The sequence below is a fragment of the Vicugna pacos genome, chromosome 3 (assembly GCF_048564905.1).
Source record: "Vicugna pacos chromosome 3, VicPac4, whole genome shotgun sequence".
Lineage (NCBI taxonomy): Eukaryota > Metazoa > Chordata > Mammalia > Artiodactyla > Camelidae > Vicugna > Vicugna pacos.
Genome location: NC_132989.1, coordinates 109173747 through 109189037, shown reverse-complemented (window position 1 = coordinate 109189037; position 15291 = coordinate 109173747). Strand labels below are relative to the sequence as shown.

At 40.3% G+C, this 15291-nt stretch overlaps 1 protein-coding gene across 1 annotated transcript in view; it reads right to left on the bottom strand.

Moving 5' to 3' along the window:
- Positions 1–5242: 5242 nt before the first annotated feature.
- Positions 5243–15291, bottom strand: part of MARCHF11 (membrane associated ring-CH-type finger 11) — a 104609-nt gene continuing 94560 nt past the window's right edge. Inside the window, exon 4 of the mRNA XM_072958833.1 lies at positions 5243–5731. Coding sequence (XP_072814934.1) covers positions 5409–5731 — 323 coding nt within the window. The 3' untranslated portion in view covers positions 5243–5408. The remainder of the gene's footprint in view (positions 5732–15291) is intronic.

Here is a 15291-nt window from a genome sequence, read left to right as displayed (position 1 = left end):
AAGATCTCCACTGGCAGAACAATTGTTGGAAAGATGATCTGTTGAGGAAAGATAAAATGTTTTTTTCTAAGCTTAATAGGAATTACACTCCTTTATTATTTTTTTCTGAAATTGTGACAGTCAGAAAGAGGTCTCTTGTTTCAAAAAAAGAAATAACTCATGGATTCTGATACTGGTGATACTGGTGAAAAATGAGAGAAAGAAGAGGGAGGAAAAGGAAGAGGAGGAGGAAGAGGAGAAGAAGGAGGAGGAGGAGGGGAGGGAGAGGGGAGGAAGAGGAGACGGAGAAGGGAAACTGGCATGTATTAGAGTTAAGGAGAACTCAGAGATTATTTAATCTGACCAGGAGATGCACTGCTGTCTCCTAGCAGGTCGAGGGTCCTGCTTTATTATATTTTTAATTGTCACATGATCCTTGAATGCAAAGGCTGTCCAGTTAATGACGTATACAGTGGTGAGCAGGACCTCCTCTGCACAATTTAACCCACTTTGCACTTAAACCCAGGTGTGGTGCTCACCTGGACGACCTGTAAATTCAGTGTCTGATGACAACTGCCCTCTCAGTATTCCAGGCAGTCCTTCTCTTCCTCAGTCCCCTCTTTTACCCATTCTTTAGCAGTTTGTTTTTATAATACTAATAATATCTTCTGATTCCAGCATCTCCCTTCTGATTCTCAGCGAATTCATTTATTTATTTTTTTAAAAAAGTATTTGTTGAATGCCCACTCGGTGCCAGCCATTCTTCTAGGCTGGGAAGCAGTAGTGAACCAGCGTGGTCGCCGCTCTCATGGAGCTCATGTTGTACGGAGAGAAAGTCTACTGAGCAAATCGGCAGGTACTGGGTGGCTGCTAAAGGTTTTACAAGGAAAATAAAGCAAAGTGAGGGAGCAGGGAATGGGAGGAGGGGGCCATTTTGGAGTGGTCTGGAAGGACCTCATGGCAGGAAGAAAGTGAGGTGGTGCTGTGAGCACACGAGGGCAAGAGTGTTCTAGGCAAAGGAGAAGCCAGTGCAAAAGTTCTGCAGCAGGAATGTGCTTTCTAGGTTTGAAAACAAGCAAGAGTCAGACTGAGCGAGTGGGAAGAGGTGTAGGAGCTGTGGTCCAATGTCAGCTTAGAGAGCAGCACTTGATGCAGAAGGAGTTCATCAGAGCGTTCTTCAGAGGGGAAGCCAGAGGGAGATCACGTGGGACCTTGAGAATGAGAACACTGACTTCATGCTCAGCAGGAAGGGGCCTCCTTAGGCGTTTGAGTCGAGGAGTGACGTGATCTGATGTACATTCTGCAATGATGACCGCTGCTCTGTTGTGCTAGGACGGGTGGGGAACAAGAAGACTGCACTAGATTCCTGGGGCCACCATAGCAAATTTGGTACCCCGAACTGTGTGGCTTCAAGCAACAGAAATTTACTCTCTCACAGTTCTGGAGTCCAGAAGTCCAAAATCAAGCTGTTTGCAGAGCCATGTTCTCTCTCTGAAGGTTCCAGGGGCGCATCCTTCTTCGCCTCTTCCTGGCTTCTGGTGGCTGCTGACTATCCCTGGTTTGCAGCTGCACCACTCCAGTCTCTGCCTCCATCAACCTGTGACATTCTTCCTTGTGTGTCTGTATGTCTGTGCGTCTTCACGTGGCCTTCTTACAAGGACACTGCTGTTGGATTTAGAAATCCAGTATGATCTCATCCTAACTAGTTACATATGTAAAACTCTACTTCCAAATAAGGTCACGTTCTTAGGTTTCATGTGGATATGAACATGGAAGGGGAGGACAAAACTCAACCCAGCACAACTGGGTAAGGGAGCTGCTGCAGCAGGGCCCTGTGAGCGATACAGTGGTAACCAGGGTGGGAGGTAATGACCAGTGATTAGACTCGGGGAAACTGTTAAAGGGTGAACCCGCAGACTTCACTAATGGAGTTAATGTGGGATACAAGCGAATGAAAGAATTTAGGGATGACACCAAGATTTTTGACCTAAGCAGCTAACTACCAGCATGCAATTTCCATTTGTGGAGATGGCAGGGGAGCAGGTTTTGGAGGAGAGATAATCAGTTCTGGTTTGGATAGATTTTGAGATGCCTTGTTTCCTATTTCAAAGAGAAAACAGGATCCACTAGGCAGAGGCCCCTGTATTTCCTTCCCCCAAAGCTACAGACTTCCCTGCACCTCTCCCCTCTCTTTCCTCCTTCCCCTCTGGTTGAAGTTGAAGTTCAGCCACTGCTCCCAGGCTCCAGATCCCATCCTCTCTGCCCTCCTCATGCTTCAGCACCCAAGTCCTGACAGCTTCTCAGTAGATGCCTTCTCCAGCTGCCCCAGGGACACCCGACTGCGCCTGTGGACCACCACCTCCCTTCACTCACCTATAACCTGACGTGTACAACACGATGGCACACCCCTACTCTGCATCTTCCTGCGAACCTGGGTCTTTCCATGGTCTCTGTGGATGGTGTCTGGCACATGGAGGGTGCTTCGTCAATGTTTGCGCTGCATGCAGATTAGTGGTTGAAAAGAGACAGAATGGATATAGGTGCAAGTTTTTATATATTGGAAAAGATTTTTAAACAAAGTATTTCCAGCGTATTCTTTTACCATGAATGGCTTTGAAATTTAAGACAGCCTGAGTTTGAATTTCAGTATTCACAATTGAAAGTTCATTTTTTGTATCATAATTCATTGCATACTAGGATTTTAATGATTTTTAAGCAGTGAATTCAATTCTCTAAATGCACTCCCTCCACCTTCTACCCAGAGTGTTTGAGTTTCTATGTAATCATTTTGTGGACTGTATATTTTGTTGAGTGGAAATCCTGCCAAATCCTTATCTCAGCATCGATTTGGGTCATGTATGTGTATGTGTGTGTGTATGTGTGTGTGTGTGTGAGTGTGAGAGTGTGTATGAGTGTGAGAGTGTGTATGTGTCTGTGTTGGGAGTTGGGGACTGTGAAGACAGTGAGGGGAGATAATGGATTTAGACAAAAGGGAATCCAAAGGACAAGGCACTGGGAAGGAGGGGTGGCTAGGGCTGCATCTTCCTTTCAGGTGGACAGACCTACTGTGCACTCCTGTCTCCACCTCGTGCTCCCCACACATGTGTCCCAGAGAGAGGGTTTCTCATCTGCTGCTCCTCCTGATTTTTGAATGAGTTGGTATGAACACAAAGGTGTACACTGGTTAGAAGTGCAGGCTGGCTAAATACCAGAGCAGTGCTAGTCTAATCTGTGTCTAAAGTCCCTTTATCCAGTATTTTTTAACACAATGCTCCAAACAACAGTACCCACAATTATTCTCCGTTAAACGTGATGTTGTTGATGCCTCTTCTTTAGTGGTTAAAGCATCCAGGACAAAGACCAACACCTGCAGAGCACAAATAATGGATTGTTGCTTTGACAGTGGATTTGCATCCCTGGTGTCTCTACTGAATAACCTGCCTTCCGGTCCCAGGTGGCAAGACTGAGAGCAGGGACCAGACTGATAGGACGATCTCCACCTCCCGGTGCCTCACCCAGGACGGTGCTCACGTAAAGTCAGATTCAAACAAACAACACTCTCACTTCTAAGATCTGCCCCGAAATAGTGGTTGAATTTTCCTTCTTTCATGACTTCCTGATTTTTCCTTCACATTTCTACAAATTGTCACATCCTTAACTCACCTGTGACACAGTTTTTTCAATTGAGAAAATATAATTTCAAGTATTGGTAGAATTTGCTATGTAAGAATCACAATGCTACCTATAAACATTATTCTATTATTTATCATTCAAAGGTTATTTTTAGAAAATAGAATGTAAACCATTTTATTTCATATGCTTTAACATTGAATCATCAATTACTTCAAATGACCTACATGTTGAGCCCACATTTCTAAGGAAAGCATAACCACCGCCTCCTCGTCTGTTCTGCCCTTGCCGACTAACATGTTCCATTTCCCTCCATCAAGAGGATTAAAAGGTGGAAAATCCCCAGGTATCACTACTTAGCAGCCCGTTCCTGGGGAGTCAATAGCCTCATTTTTCCTTTCCTCTTTTCATTTGAAAAATACTTATCTAGTAAAAGAGAAACACTTCTTGCTGCTGGAGAATGTATTTCCCGGGACTTCATTAAACCAAGTAATAGAATCGGTGTTTAAATGATTAAGTAGGAATATAAGCTTTTACAAAAAGAAAAGCTAATAAGATGGTACCCATAGAGATCAATGCACTAATAATTAACCAAAATAATTGTGATGTGTCTATGAGAGGGCTGTGCACGGGTGAGGCAGTATATTACACATGAAATGATGCAACATTTTGGTGAGCTTTTAGGGTTATAAGTATGCAGGACACCCTCCCTATGTAACTATGTCCTGGTGTACAGGCACACCTCATTTTATTGTACTTTATTGTGCTTTACAGACATTGTGTTTTTTCACAAATTGGAGGTCTAGGTCAACCCAGTGTAGAGCAAGTCTATCGGCACCATTTCTCCAACAGCATTTGCCCACGTTGTGTCTGTGTCACGTTTCGGTAATTCTTGGAACATTTCAGATGTTTTCATTATTATCCTTGTTATGATGATCTGTGATCAGTGATCTTTTCTGTTATTATTATAACTTGAAGGTGTAGATGATGTTTAGCTTTTTTTAGATTTTTTAAATAAACTTAAGTACATTGTGTTTTTAGAAGTAATGCTATTGCACACTTAATGGACTGCAGTAGAGTGTAAACATAACTTTCATAGGCTCTGGAAAACCAAAAAATTCTAGTGACTCACTTTATTGTGGGTCTGGAGCTGAACCCACAATATCTTCAAAGTATGCCTGTAAAACTATTTTATACCAATCATCTTTCTATAAGCTCTCTGTTTTGTTTTAGAAGTTAGAAAACAAGCTATAATTCCTAGAACTAGCATTCCTGGTGACAGGTTATTTCACTCACAAAAAAAGTCATGCTCAAGTTTGCTGACCAGCATGAGGTATGAAGAGGACCAGTGCAGAGCCTCACAGAAAAGTCTTTGTGCTTCGCACTTGAGAGGCACTTTGGAACTTGCCCACAGCATCCTAACTCTTCCGCATTTGTAGCATGCTTGAAAAATTACACATGGAGCAAAAAGTTTGATAAAAATATATTTAAAACAAGCAAGAAAAAATAGTTTTGACCTTAAGGATAACTTTCATCATTCTTTTAACCAAGTAGAGTTAAATAATATGTATAATGATTTCAAGTACCAACTTATAAAAGATGTGATAAATCAGAAAGCAAAGAACAGGAGGACTCTATTTTTTCAGAAAAATGTATTTGCAATTCAAATGTTCATATAAAAAGCATAAATTTTAAAAAGTTCATAGATGTGTGTTTTTAGAAGTGCTATGGTTTTGCCATTCATTGCAATTACATTCCAAAATGTGCAGGGGGGTCCACACCACACCTTCTTAACTTTGTCACACTGAAGTCACTCTCATGACAACCTCCCCCGAGCTGTTATCTTCTGACAGATCTTCATGGGGCCTCATCCGATTGAATAGATGTAATAACACATAGCCACACTGAAACCTTGGGGAGGTTAATTGTGTGGGGTGGACCAAGTTCCTGTTCCGTAGAGCCGTCAATGGCAACCATAAAGTCCTGCTTGTGGAAGACTCTCCGCGGCTGCTTTCTTCGATGTCTGTGGCTTTGTCGTAATTTAATACATCCCAGTGTAAGTTAACAGCTCGCCAACGCTTAAACACTCTGTAAACTGCAGCTCCTTCATGGACAATGAGACCTAAAATTCAAGGAGAAAAGAAAAATGTCTGGTCATACTCATAAGTTGGGTATGTTATTTTGCATACAAGAGATTAAAGAAATGGTCAGTTCTCAGTTACTCATCATGGTCTAAAGCATGGAATTCGGACTTCTCAAATAGTATGTCTAATGGAAAGCTATTACTCATATTGCACAGGAGTGGTCAATATTCAGAAATAAGAATGCCCTACCAGGCAGACAGTCAAGCCATCATGAGTATAATTTACTTGCTCACTATGGCTCGGAACATACTTTGGGCATTTATGATGCCCTGCATTTTTCACACATATTTCAGCGTGAAGTCCAAAAGCTTTTGAATTTGTGATCCATCACAAAAAGGAGTCCCTGGCGGGGAGGTCCCTTCAGATAGAGAAGTGAGTAGGTGCTTCTCTTTCAAAGGAATTGAAGTTCCTTTTGAAAGCTAATGGAAAGGCCAACAAAGTTTTTCTTAAGATGGAACGTGGCACGTATGCAGGGCGTGTCAGTTGATAACAACCGTTTTTTAACCAAAAATTGACAACGAGAAGGTCCTATGTTCATTTACTTTGGGTATATATCCTAGAGAAACACTCATAAATAAATAGAAAAAAAGGATGTATGTTAAAACATGTTTATTACATATTTGTTTGTATTTGAGAAAAAAGATTGCAAACAGTCTCAATGTCCATCCTGAGAAGAATGGAAAAATTGTAGTGTTTGGACGCAAAGGAAGACAGCAATAAAAGAGAAGGGAACAAACTCAATGCACTAATGTGGATAAATCTTAAAATAACACTGGAAATATTAAAGCAGTATAAAAAAATGAAAATTTCAGAAATATAAATAATTGGAGTGAAGAAATACTATACATTTTTAGGGATACAGTCTATATATGGTAAAAATGTAAAAATGCACATGAGAAGAATAATCATTAAATTCGTGATAGTGGGGAAGGAAAAAGATGAAATCAGGGCGAGGCTTCAAAGACGACTTTTGAATGTATCTCTAATGTCACTTTTTTTTTTTCATCTGGGTAGTGAATGAATGTTTAACATGCTATTCTGTATACTTTTGGTGCACCGGAATAATTCATAATTTCAAAAGTCACAGAGAATTTATCAGGAAAATTGACCTAAGATGTGTTGAGGAATAGACAACAGAAGTAGGGGAGACAGACACGGAGGTTAAGACATTGTAGGTGAGGAGCAGAGGGGCAGCAGGAAACAGAATACAGAGAAACAAACTAACCAACTTGTCGGGGGAAAAACTAACAGAAATTGTATTGCAAGAAGGGGAAGAAAATCAGTCTCACATTTTTAAGGCTGGAGGAATGGGTGACTGAAAGAATGGTTGTAACCTTCCCTTAGGTACAAGTAAGGGTTTTGAACACTTTTTTGTTGGGGAGAGTATTTCTTTTTTTGTCAGCTAAACTAATGCCAGGTAAGCAATGGAGATGTCCAGCCTTTGAAAAATCACACCTACCTAATAGAATTCAAGTTTTACATCGTTCCCTTACCAGGAGATAGACTTCTGACACACGTGACTTAAGAGCATTCCAAAGATATTAACATAGGCCACTAAAAATGCATGTAGTCTAATAAATAAAAATGTCTTAAACCTAGTTAAGTACATCCCCAAAATTTTTAAAAGAAATGTAAAGTTCTATTAATCATCGCAATTCAAATAATTGTTTGATTCCTTTTTCCTAAGAGTTGATCCATCTGACCAGATGTTTTTGGAAAACAGCCAGAATTATAAGTCAAGACTACCAGATTTCAACTGATAATTCTAATTTTAGCTTTCTGAAGTCTCCATGGACAATGATTTAGCTTTTCTGGGTTTTTTTTTTTTTCCTCCTTAAAATGCAACTGGAATTCCTAATCTATACATTCAGCACAATGGTATGAAGATAAATTGGAATTCATCAACTATAAAGCACTCCGATTTCCTTGGAGATGATAACTAATGTAAATATAAGACATTATTATTAATTAAAAAAATCAATAGTGGATCTGTGTGTTGAGGAACATTCATTCACACTAATCACAAAGCCATTATAGTCTGTGTCAGGTTCATTCTGGATAAGTGCAGTGATGGGGGCCTGGCTTCACCAGGGGAAACCACTCATTTCACAGAATCCTATTTTTTTTTATTATTATTGATTTCCTTTGAAAGGCCAGCAATCAGATCATTCACTTGAGCTCAAAGTCATTTTCTGGGAACATATTCCTGGTAGCCTTTTTCTAAATACATAAATCTACCCAACCTGCAGAAATAAATCCCATAGGTCTTTATAGTACATTTTGAACCTATTTTAAAGAAAGAGAACTACTTGAAGTTTTCATGAAGACGTAGTCGTCCTGAATTTCCAGCTCCAGGTGCTGGTTCTGAATTGTATTCAAGTTATGAAGGATGTTTAGATTTTGCCTTATTCCTTGTGAATGTTTAGAATTACTTCTCACCATTTAGAGGCTTAAATTTTACTGAAATTTACTGAGGAACCCCATCCCACCCCCAAACTTATCTTCTGTAATGTATACTTTTCCCCTTTCTCCTTTAGATTTTCTAGTAAAAGTCATCTGTACTAGTGGTTATGAGAAGACTTGACTACTATGATCATTGAAATCCAGAGGTAACAATTCGTTTAACTCTAGTTCCTGTGTTGAGAATCCAGCTATTGAACATCCTGCTGCCCTCCTTTCTTACTGATGATCGGTCCCCTCCGGTTTTATAACTGACCAGTTTGCTTCGTTCAGTAGCCTTCACTCTAATACCTCAAGTCAAGCCTTAAAATGAATTTGTCACCTTGACATTTCAGGTCACATGAAAACAGGCTTAGATTTACTTCTTCATCTGAGCCACTAACCCTGAAGGGGAAAGCAATGATAATTACTATAAAATGTAAATATTAAATATTTTATGACACTTGCTACATTATTAATGGCAAAGATGCCAACAAGGTGTGATTCATGGGAATCTGGCATTTTGCAGCTTGAGAATGTGTATGTATCTGTGTATGTCTGGTTGGTTGCTTCTAATCATTTTCTTGTCAGAAACATGTAATTGGAGCATCCCCTATTGATGTGCAAAGGAACATTTTTGTTAGGGAATAATCTTTAACAAAAGAGCAGGTTTAAATAGTTTCTGGTTTCACTGAAATAAAAGCACACTGTTTATATAAGTAAAGTATATCCTAAATTTGGAAGTAGTGAGTTAGTTGAAATTCTTGGTAGTAGGAACTGAGCTGGTTACCCAAGAAGTAATGGAAAACTATCAAGGTACATGCGTTCACGTGTGTGCATGTATCTCTATGTGTGTGTGCACACACATACATGCACACACTGTTTGTCTATATTTATTTCAATATAGACAAATGATATATTATAATTAAACAAGGCTTGAAAAATATATGGTCAAATATAAACAAATTTTGATAGTAACTACCAAACCACCAGTCTAATCATTTCATTTCTTGTGTTGCCAGTCTTGGTTCTTGTTTGAATAGATCTGGTTATTTTTCATAATTTAAAAAGTAAAATTTTTATCAGGGATTTGTTCTGTGTCAAGCGCTGTGCTGGGTACTTCACATGCACGACTCTCATTTAATCTTGACTGCAACCCTATACACAGATACTACTATTGAATAGTCTCACAGTTAAGGAAATTGAGACCTAGAGAGATTTAGCAAATTGTCCAACATTGTGAAGATATTAGCTCTGAGATTGAAGCCTAAAGCTTGTCTATTGTGAGAGCTGCAATCCTACTCATGCTAAATTTCCAACGTACAGCACTCTCTCCTAGACATAGAATGACCAACTGAGAGACATCTTGCTATGGATTGAATGTATGTATCTCTGCAGAATTCGTATGTTGAAGCCCTAATCCCCAACATGATGGTATTTGGAAGTGGGATCGTTGGGAGGTCATTGGAATTATATAAAGTCATGAGGGTGTTTAACGTCCTTATAAAAAGAGGAAGTGACAAAATTTTTCCGTGTGTGTGTGTGTGTGTACACCAAAGAAAGATCACGTGAGGACATAGCAAGAAGACGGCTGTCTGCAAACCAGGAAGAGAGCCCTCATCAGACTTAATACGCCAGCACCTTGACTTTGGATTTCCCACTGCCTTCACTGTAAGAAATAAATGTTTATTGTTTAAGAGACCCAGGCTGCGGTGCTTCATTACAGCAGCTCAGACAGAACAGGATGGACCTAGTATATAAACTACATAGCCCTTATTTACAATATGAGTAAACTAAGTCCCAGAGACTATGATTTGGAAAAAGTTACACAATTAGTTGCCACTTTTAATATCCTTGAGTGTCACTGACACTGTTCTATTTCTAGGAGTGCCAATAAAACTGCCCCTCCCAACCCTCCCCATCCTAGGAGAGAAAAGGGTTGTGGAGTCTTATATGAAGGCAACACTATCAGTGGTGAGCACTTCATCTGGTAATCTGTACCAACCTGAGCTTTCCCAGGAAATGCAAGATCCTGGTAACACAGGTTAATGGCTAAAGGCAAAATGCCTGTGAGCAGTTCAGTCACCACCACTCTTGGGAATGCCAACAGACTCCCAGCTCATAGCAGATATTTGGCCAGAAAAGGCTCTTGACTGCGAAAATGTCCAGTATTTCTCAGTTAAATTTAACCATTTTCCCTGGCCAACATTCTTCTCTCTTTCCCTCTCCCTCTCCCTCTCTGTCTCTTTCCACCTCTCTCAGTGACATTTCCACATAACCAAACTCTATAAATATAGCCTGTGCCGTTCTGAAAAGTCAGTGTGCACCAGAAGCAGGATGGTGACTTTGAGTCCCATTTAATCTCACTTAAGACAAAAAAATTAGAGAAGATTAGAGTCAATCTCACAACCTGGCTCCATTGTTCACTCCTAATTCCCACTACTACTTGGTGAAGACCAGAGTGTGGTTGCACAAAAGAGGGTTAACTAAACAAGACTGTGGCCCAAGATCCCCTTTGCTGGAATAATCTTTGCTAGGATGTAATATATTACATTAATTCTCCTGGCACATTTTCCTAAGGCACCGGTCATTCAAATGCCCAACAGCTATGGGGACTTAGATGTAAGTGTAGCGGTAATCACTTTAAAAGTCACTTCTCTATTGTTGAATTTTGTTAATATGAATCCTGAAGAAATAACCACAAGTCATTTCTATGTATAATGGATGTTTATTTTTGTTAGACTCAACTATATATGAAGCTTAAAGAAAAATATCAGAAAAGCAACAAAAAACCAAAAATATAAAACTTAAGAGATATAAAGATCAAAAGACAATACATACTCCATCAGAAAAACCACTAAGTCCACCAAAGAAAGCTATCATCAGTTGATAGTCTAAAACCCAGGCCTCTGGGAACTACAACGTTCTGATCACACATGGGGATTTTGTGAACACATATTTCCAATGCTGCCAATCAGAACAAATAATGAAAAGAAATATCCTACATAAAATGCACTTGCATCTATAAAAGATGAGTTGATTTTTGTTTTGTTGAATATTATATGTATCTATATCTTCCCCCACTCCCAGAACCAGGTTGAGAATGGCAGGCTGGTCATGAGGGTTTAAAGCTCAAGGGTTCAGATACAGATCATCATTAGCATTGGTTAAAAAAATTTTTTCTGTGCAAAATAATATGATAAGGACAACAAATTATTCAGAAACTTCCCACAACATGAAACTTGACACTAGAGGCCGGCTAATGTCCAAATATAGATGAGCTAATCCACCCCACCTCCAAAGTGGAGAACAGCATACATGAAGAAATGATTATTATAATAGTTAAGGCTCTAAATGACTGTTTTTTCCTAAGAAACATACAAGAAAAGCCCTGGTGCTGATTTTACGACACTGCAACCCTCTATGTCTTCCTCTCCCTCAGTGAAATCTGCAGTCAGTCATCAGCCTGGATTCAAAGAGCACTGGGTCGTCAGTGCTGATGGCATCCTGGCCTGGGAACAGAACAGGATGGCAAAGGCAAACTTTAATGTGGAGTATAACCTCTCACCAGCTGCCAGGGAGGGAAGCGCAGTCTTTTCTAGAAGGTCTGAACACAGGTTGAGTTTGCTTCTCAACCTGCCATCCCTATTTCAGTTCGTGACCATCCCCCAGTTAGGTTGAAACCTGAATCATCTATAGACTAGTCTATCCTCTGGGCACTGAATTCTGCTAATTCTGTCTTCTTAGCAAATCTGGGATAAAACAGAGTATTATCTCTCTGTGGCCCCAATCAGCCATGTATTCCCTGAAGACTGGAAGGAACCCTCTTCCTACTTCAATGACCGATACAAAGTAGGAGCTCAATAAATCTTTGCTAAATGAGAAGGAATAAGAAAGAGAAGAGTGACCGTCACTGGAATCTCAAGGATGACAAGACTGACTCTATCTAGGGATGACAGTGCTGTTAAAACACAAAAGGTCTCAAATATTGTTCTTTCATATGTTAGAGTAACACCTTGAGATACCAAAGAGAGACTAAAATATACACTCCAAGACTGGAAATGAAAAGGGTTTAGGGATCTGAACCCACATTGCTCAACAGTGGGTTTTGCCCCAGTCCCTCCAAAATACACACACACACACACACACACACACACACACACGGCCTAGAAGAAGTAGAAGAGCTAAAGTCTTTACAAGGATTTGTTTTCAGCCTCTGTAAATTGTAGGAGCCTCTCCCACTGTCTTGTTGACCTAATCACCAAATGTTTGCTTGAGTCAAACAATCATTAACCCAGATAATTACAAGATGCCTAGGCCCATGCCTAACACCTAAGAGATGGACAGGAGATGGGAAGATTGCAGTGACCTTCACAACATATAAAGTAAGTAACTCTGCAAATCTCAATGTAACAATATTTGGTTGAAAACCCTATCAATGTCTATCTTCTGTGTTAATGCTTTAAGGATTGGAAATCTGCTTTAGTAGATTTCCATTTGCTTTCCACATTCTGAACCAAAGCGAGTCCTTAGAAGGAGGCTATTGGTGGACTTTTTCTGTGGCAAGTAGAAATCTGTACATCTAATTTTCCTTTTCATCTCCAATGGATAAACTATCTACTGCAAACTTGCAGGTCGTGATTTCATTAATCTTCAAGTTGGCAATGCATGTATTGATTGTCCCATTTCATGGGGTGAGAACAACATTTTAAAAGATTTAACTGAAATATCTAATTAAAATCTGTTTACTTTTGTAACCTGACATAGGCTATTTCACTTTTGTTGGCTTTGCTTTTCATTTCTCTTAAATCATATGAGCTATGGGTAAAAATATAAACAAAAGCTGACATCTAAGCATAAGTAAAATTTCTAATTCTCTCAGGGTTGTTAAGTGAAAATATCAATGAAATTTTAGCCTGAATATAAAAATGTTAAGACCTTAGGTTTCCATAACATTCTATTCTGTGATCTAGCAAGAAAATTCAAGGTTGAGATGTGATTCTTAATACTAGCAATTCTTATCAAGAAACTGTTTCACTTAGACAATGAAAAGAGAGAGAAATGGCTTTTGGTATGGTATATTAAATATTTCATTCTCTTTAATAATATTTCTGTATGTTTTTGGTTCTATTAATTGGAATAAATAAATAAAGACTACACAAAATAGATCATTACTTTGGGTTTTTAGGGAAATTTTTTTCTCTATTTCTGATCTAAAATCAGTAGTTAAAAAAAGTATATATTGCTGATACCATGCCTTAGGTGTTTGAGACAGCAACCTAAAGACATTGTTTCACTTTACTGAATAGACAACATTTTGTAAATTAGCTATTCAAGCTCAGCATATAAGGAGAGTTTTTTTTAAACCAAATAATAAGTAGAATTAACTGAATCACATATTTTTACACAGGCTCTGGAGTGACAGTGCCTGGAGTCCAATCTTGGGCCCCTCTTCTGTGTGACCTCCAGAAACTAGTCAATGGTACCTTAGTTTTCTCATCTGGGAGATGAACACCCACACCTCACAGGGCTGTTGAAAGGACTAAGTGTGGAAACTGATGTAAAGTGCTTAGAATGTTACCTGGATCACAGTAAACATGATCTTAGCCATCATTGGAGATTCGGTTTTTAAAACCTCCTTTTCACATACTTGGAAGCAGTAGAAGGCATATATGGGCTCCGTTTCTATGCTCATGACCCCAGAGGACCCCTGCCAGCACATCCATAGTCCTGTATCCTCTGTGTTCTACGTAGGAGCATCATTTAGAAAAGTGATCATGTTCACACTCTCCTCAATCAGAAAGTTCTTTGCTGCAAAATAATCTGAAGCCAGGAGGTCCCCAAAGAGGTGGGTCCCAGTTCTGAAAAACAATCTCTAGGTTCTTAGGTTAAGGGAACTGCCTTTTCATGTCATGGTTTCCAATAGCACACAGTCTACTCTGCTCTCTCTTTCAAGGAAAACTTCCCATTTCCATGTTGACTTGGCCTCTTTGATAACCTAATTTCAGAGTCACCTAGGAATGTACTCGGATCTCTAAAGTTGTTGCAATTGTTTTGAGCCTCATGTGTTTAGAAATCACACAATCAGTCTTCTGGAAAATAGTCAAGTCAAAGTAGGAGTAAAGTCAAACAAAACACAAACACACATGCACAGGCACACACATGTGCACACGCACGCATGCACGCATGCTTGCATACAGAGGGCAGCCACAAAAGATGTCCCCTCCTGGCCTCTCGGCACCTCCCGCAATCTCAGATGATTTGTGCCCTGGCTCCTGGAGCTCCTCAGCCCCATAGACCCAAACCCTCCAGGTCCATGTGGATGACTTGACCATGCTCTGACTTGCATAACCCTTGTCCCACCTTCACCCCAGCCCAGGACTTTCCCTTCCAGAAGCCATTCCAGTTGCAAGCTCTGAAACTCCACCACCATTGCTGACAACAAACTCCTTCAGTGCTTCTCACTTACCGACTTTCTTAATCTCAACAAATGCACCCTGTTCCACCTCCTGAAAACTTTGAGCCCCTATGTTGGACAATCTTTCCCCAGTCTGCCAGCTTCTTTCTGGCTCTGGTTCCTTCCCGAGCCACTGAGAAAGCACACCCCATCCTGTGATCCCTCTCCCACCACTCGAGGTGAACGGCAATGTTGATCTCACTGCTGATCTTCCAGCAACTCTGTGTATAAAACCTCCTGCTAGCCCAGCCTTACCATTTCACCACATTGTACTTACTCCTCAACTCTAATGGGTGAAAATACACAACCAACCCTCCCCAGCCTCAGGAGGGCACTCAGTCATGCCCAGTGATTCTTCCTGTCTCCTAGCTCAGTCTCCTCTCCCCAAAGCCCCCGACAGCTGATTATCATTTTTAATGCTCCCCTCAGACTCCATTCCCCAAACTGTTCCTTCTCTGTCTCAACAGATACCTGAACTACCTGCTTGCCTGAGAAACAGGAGATCTGCAAGGAAGCCCTTCAGTTTATTCTCCCGGAGCAGCACAAGCAGCCATGTCCAACTGTACCCACCCTCTCTTCCTGCCTGCCCATCTCACGGGCATGCGGACGCGTCCTGTGCAAGACAGACCACTTCCTTGCATG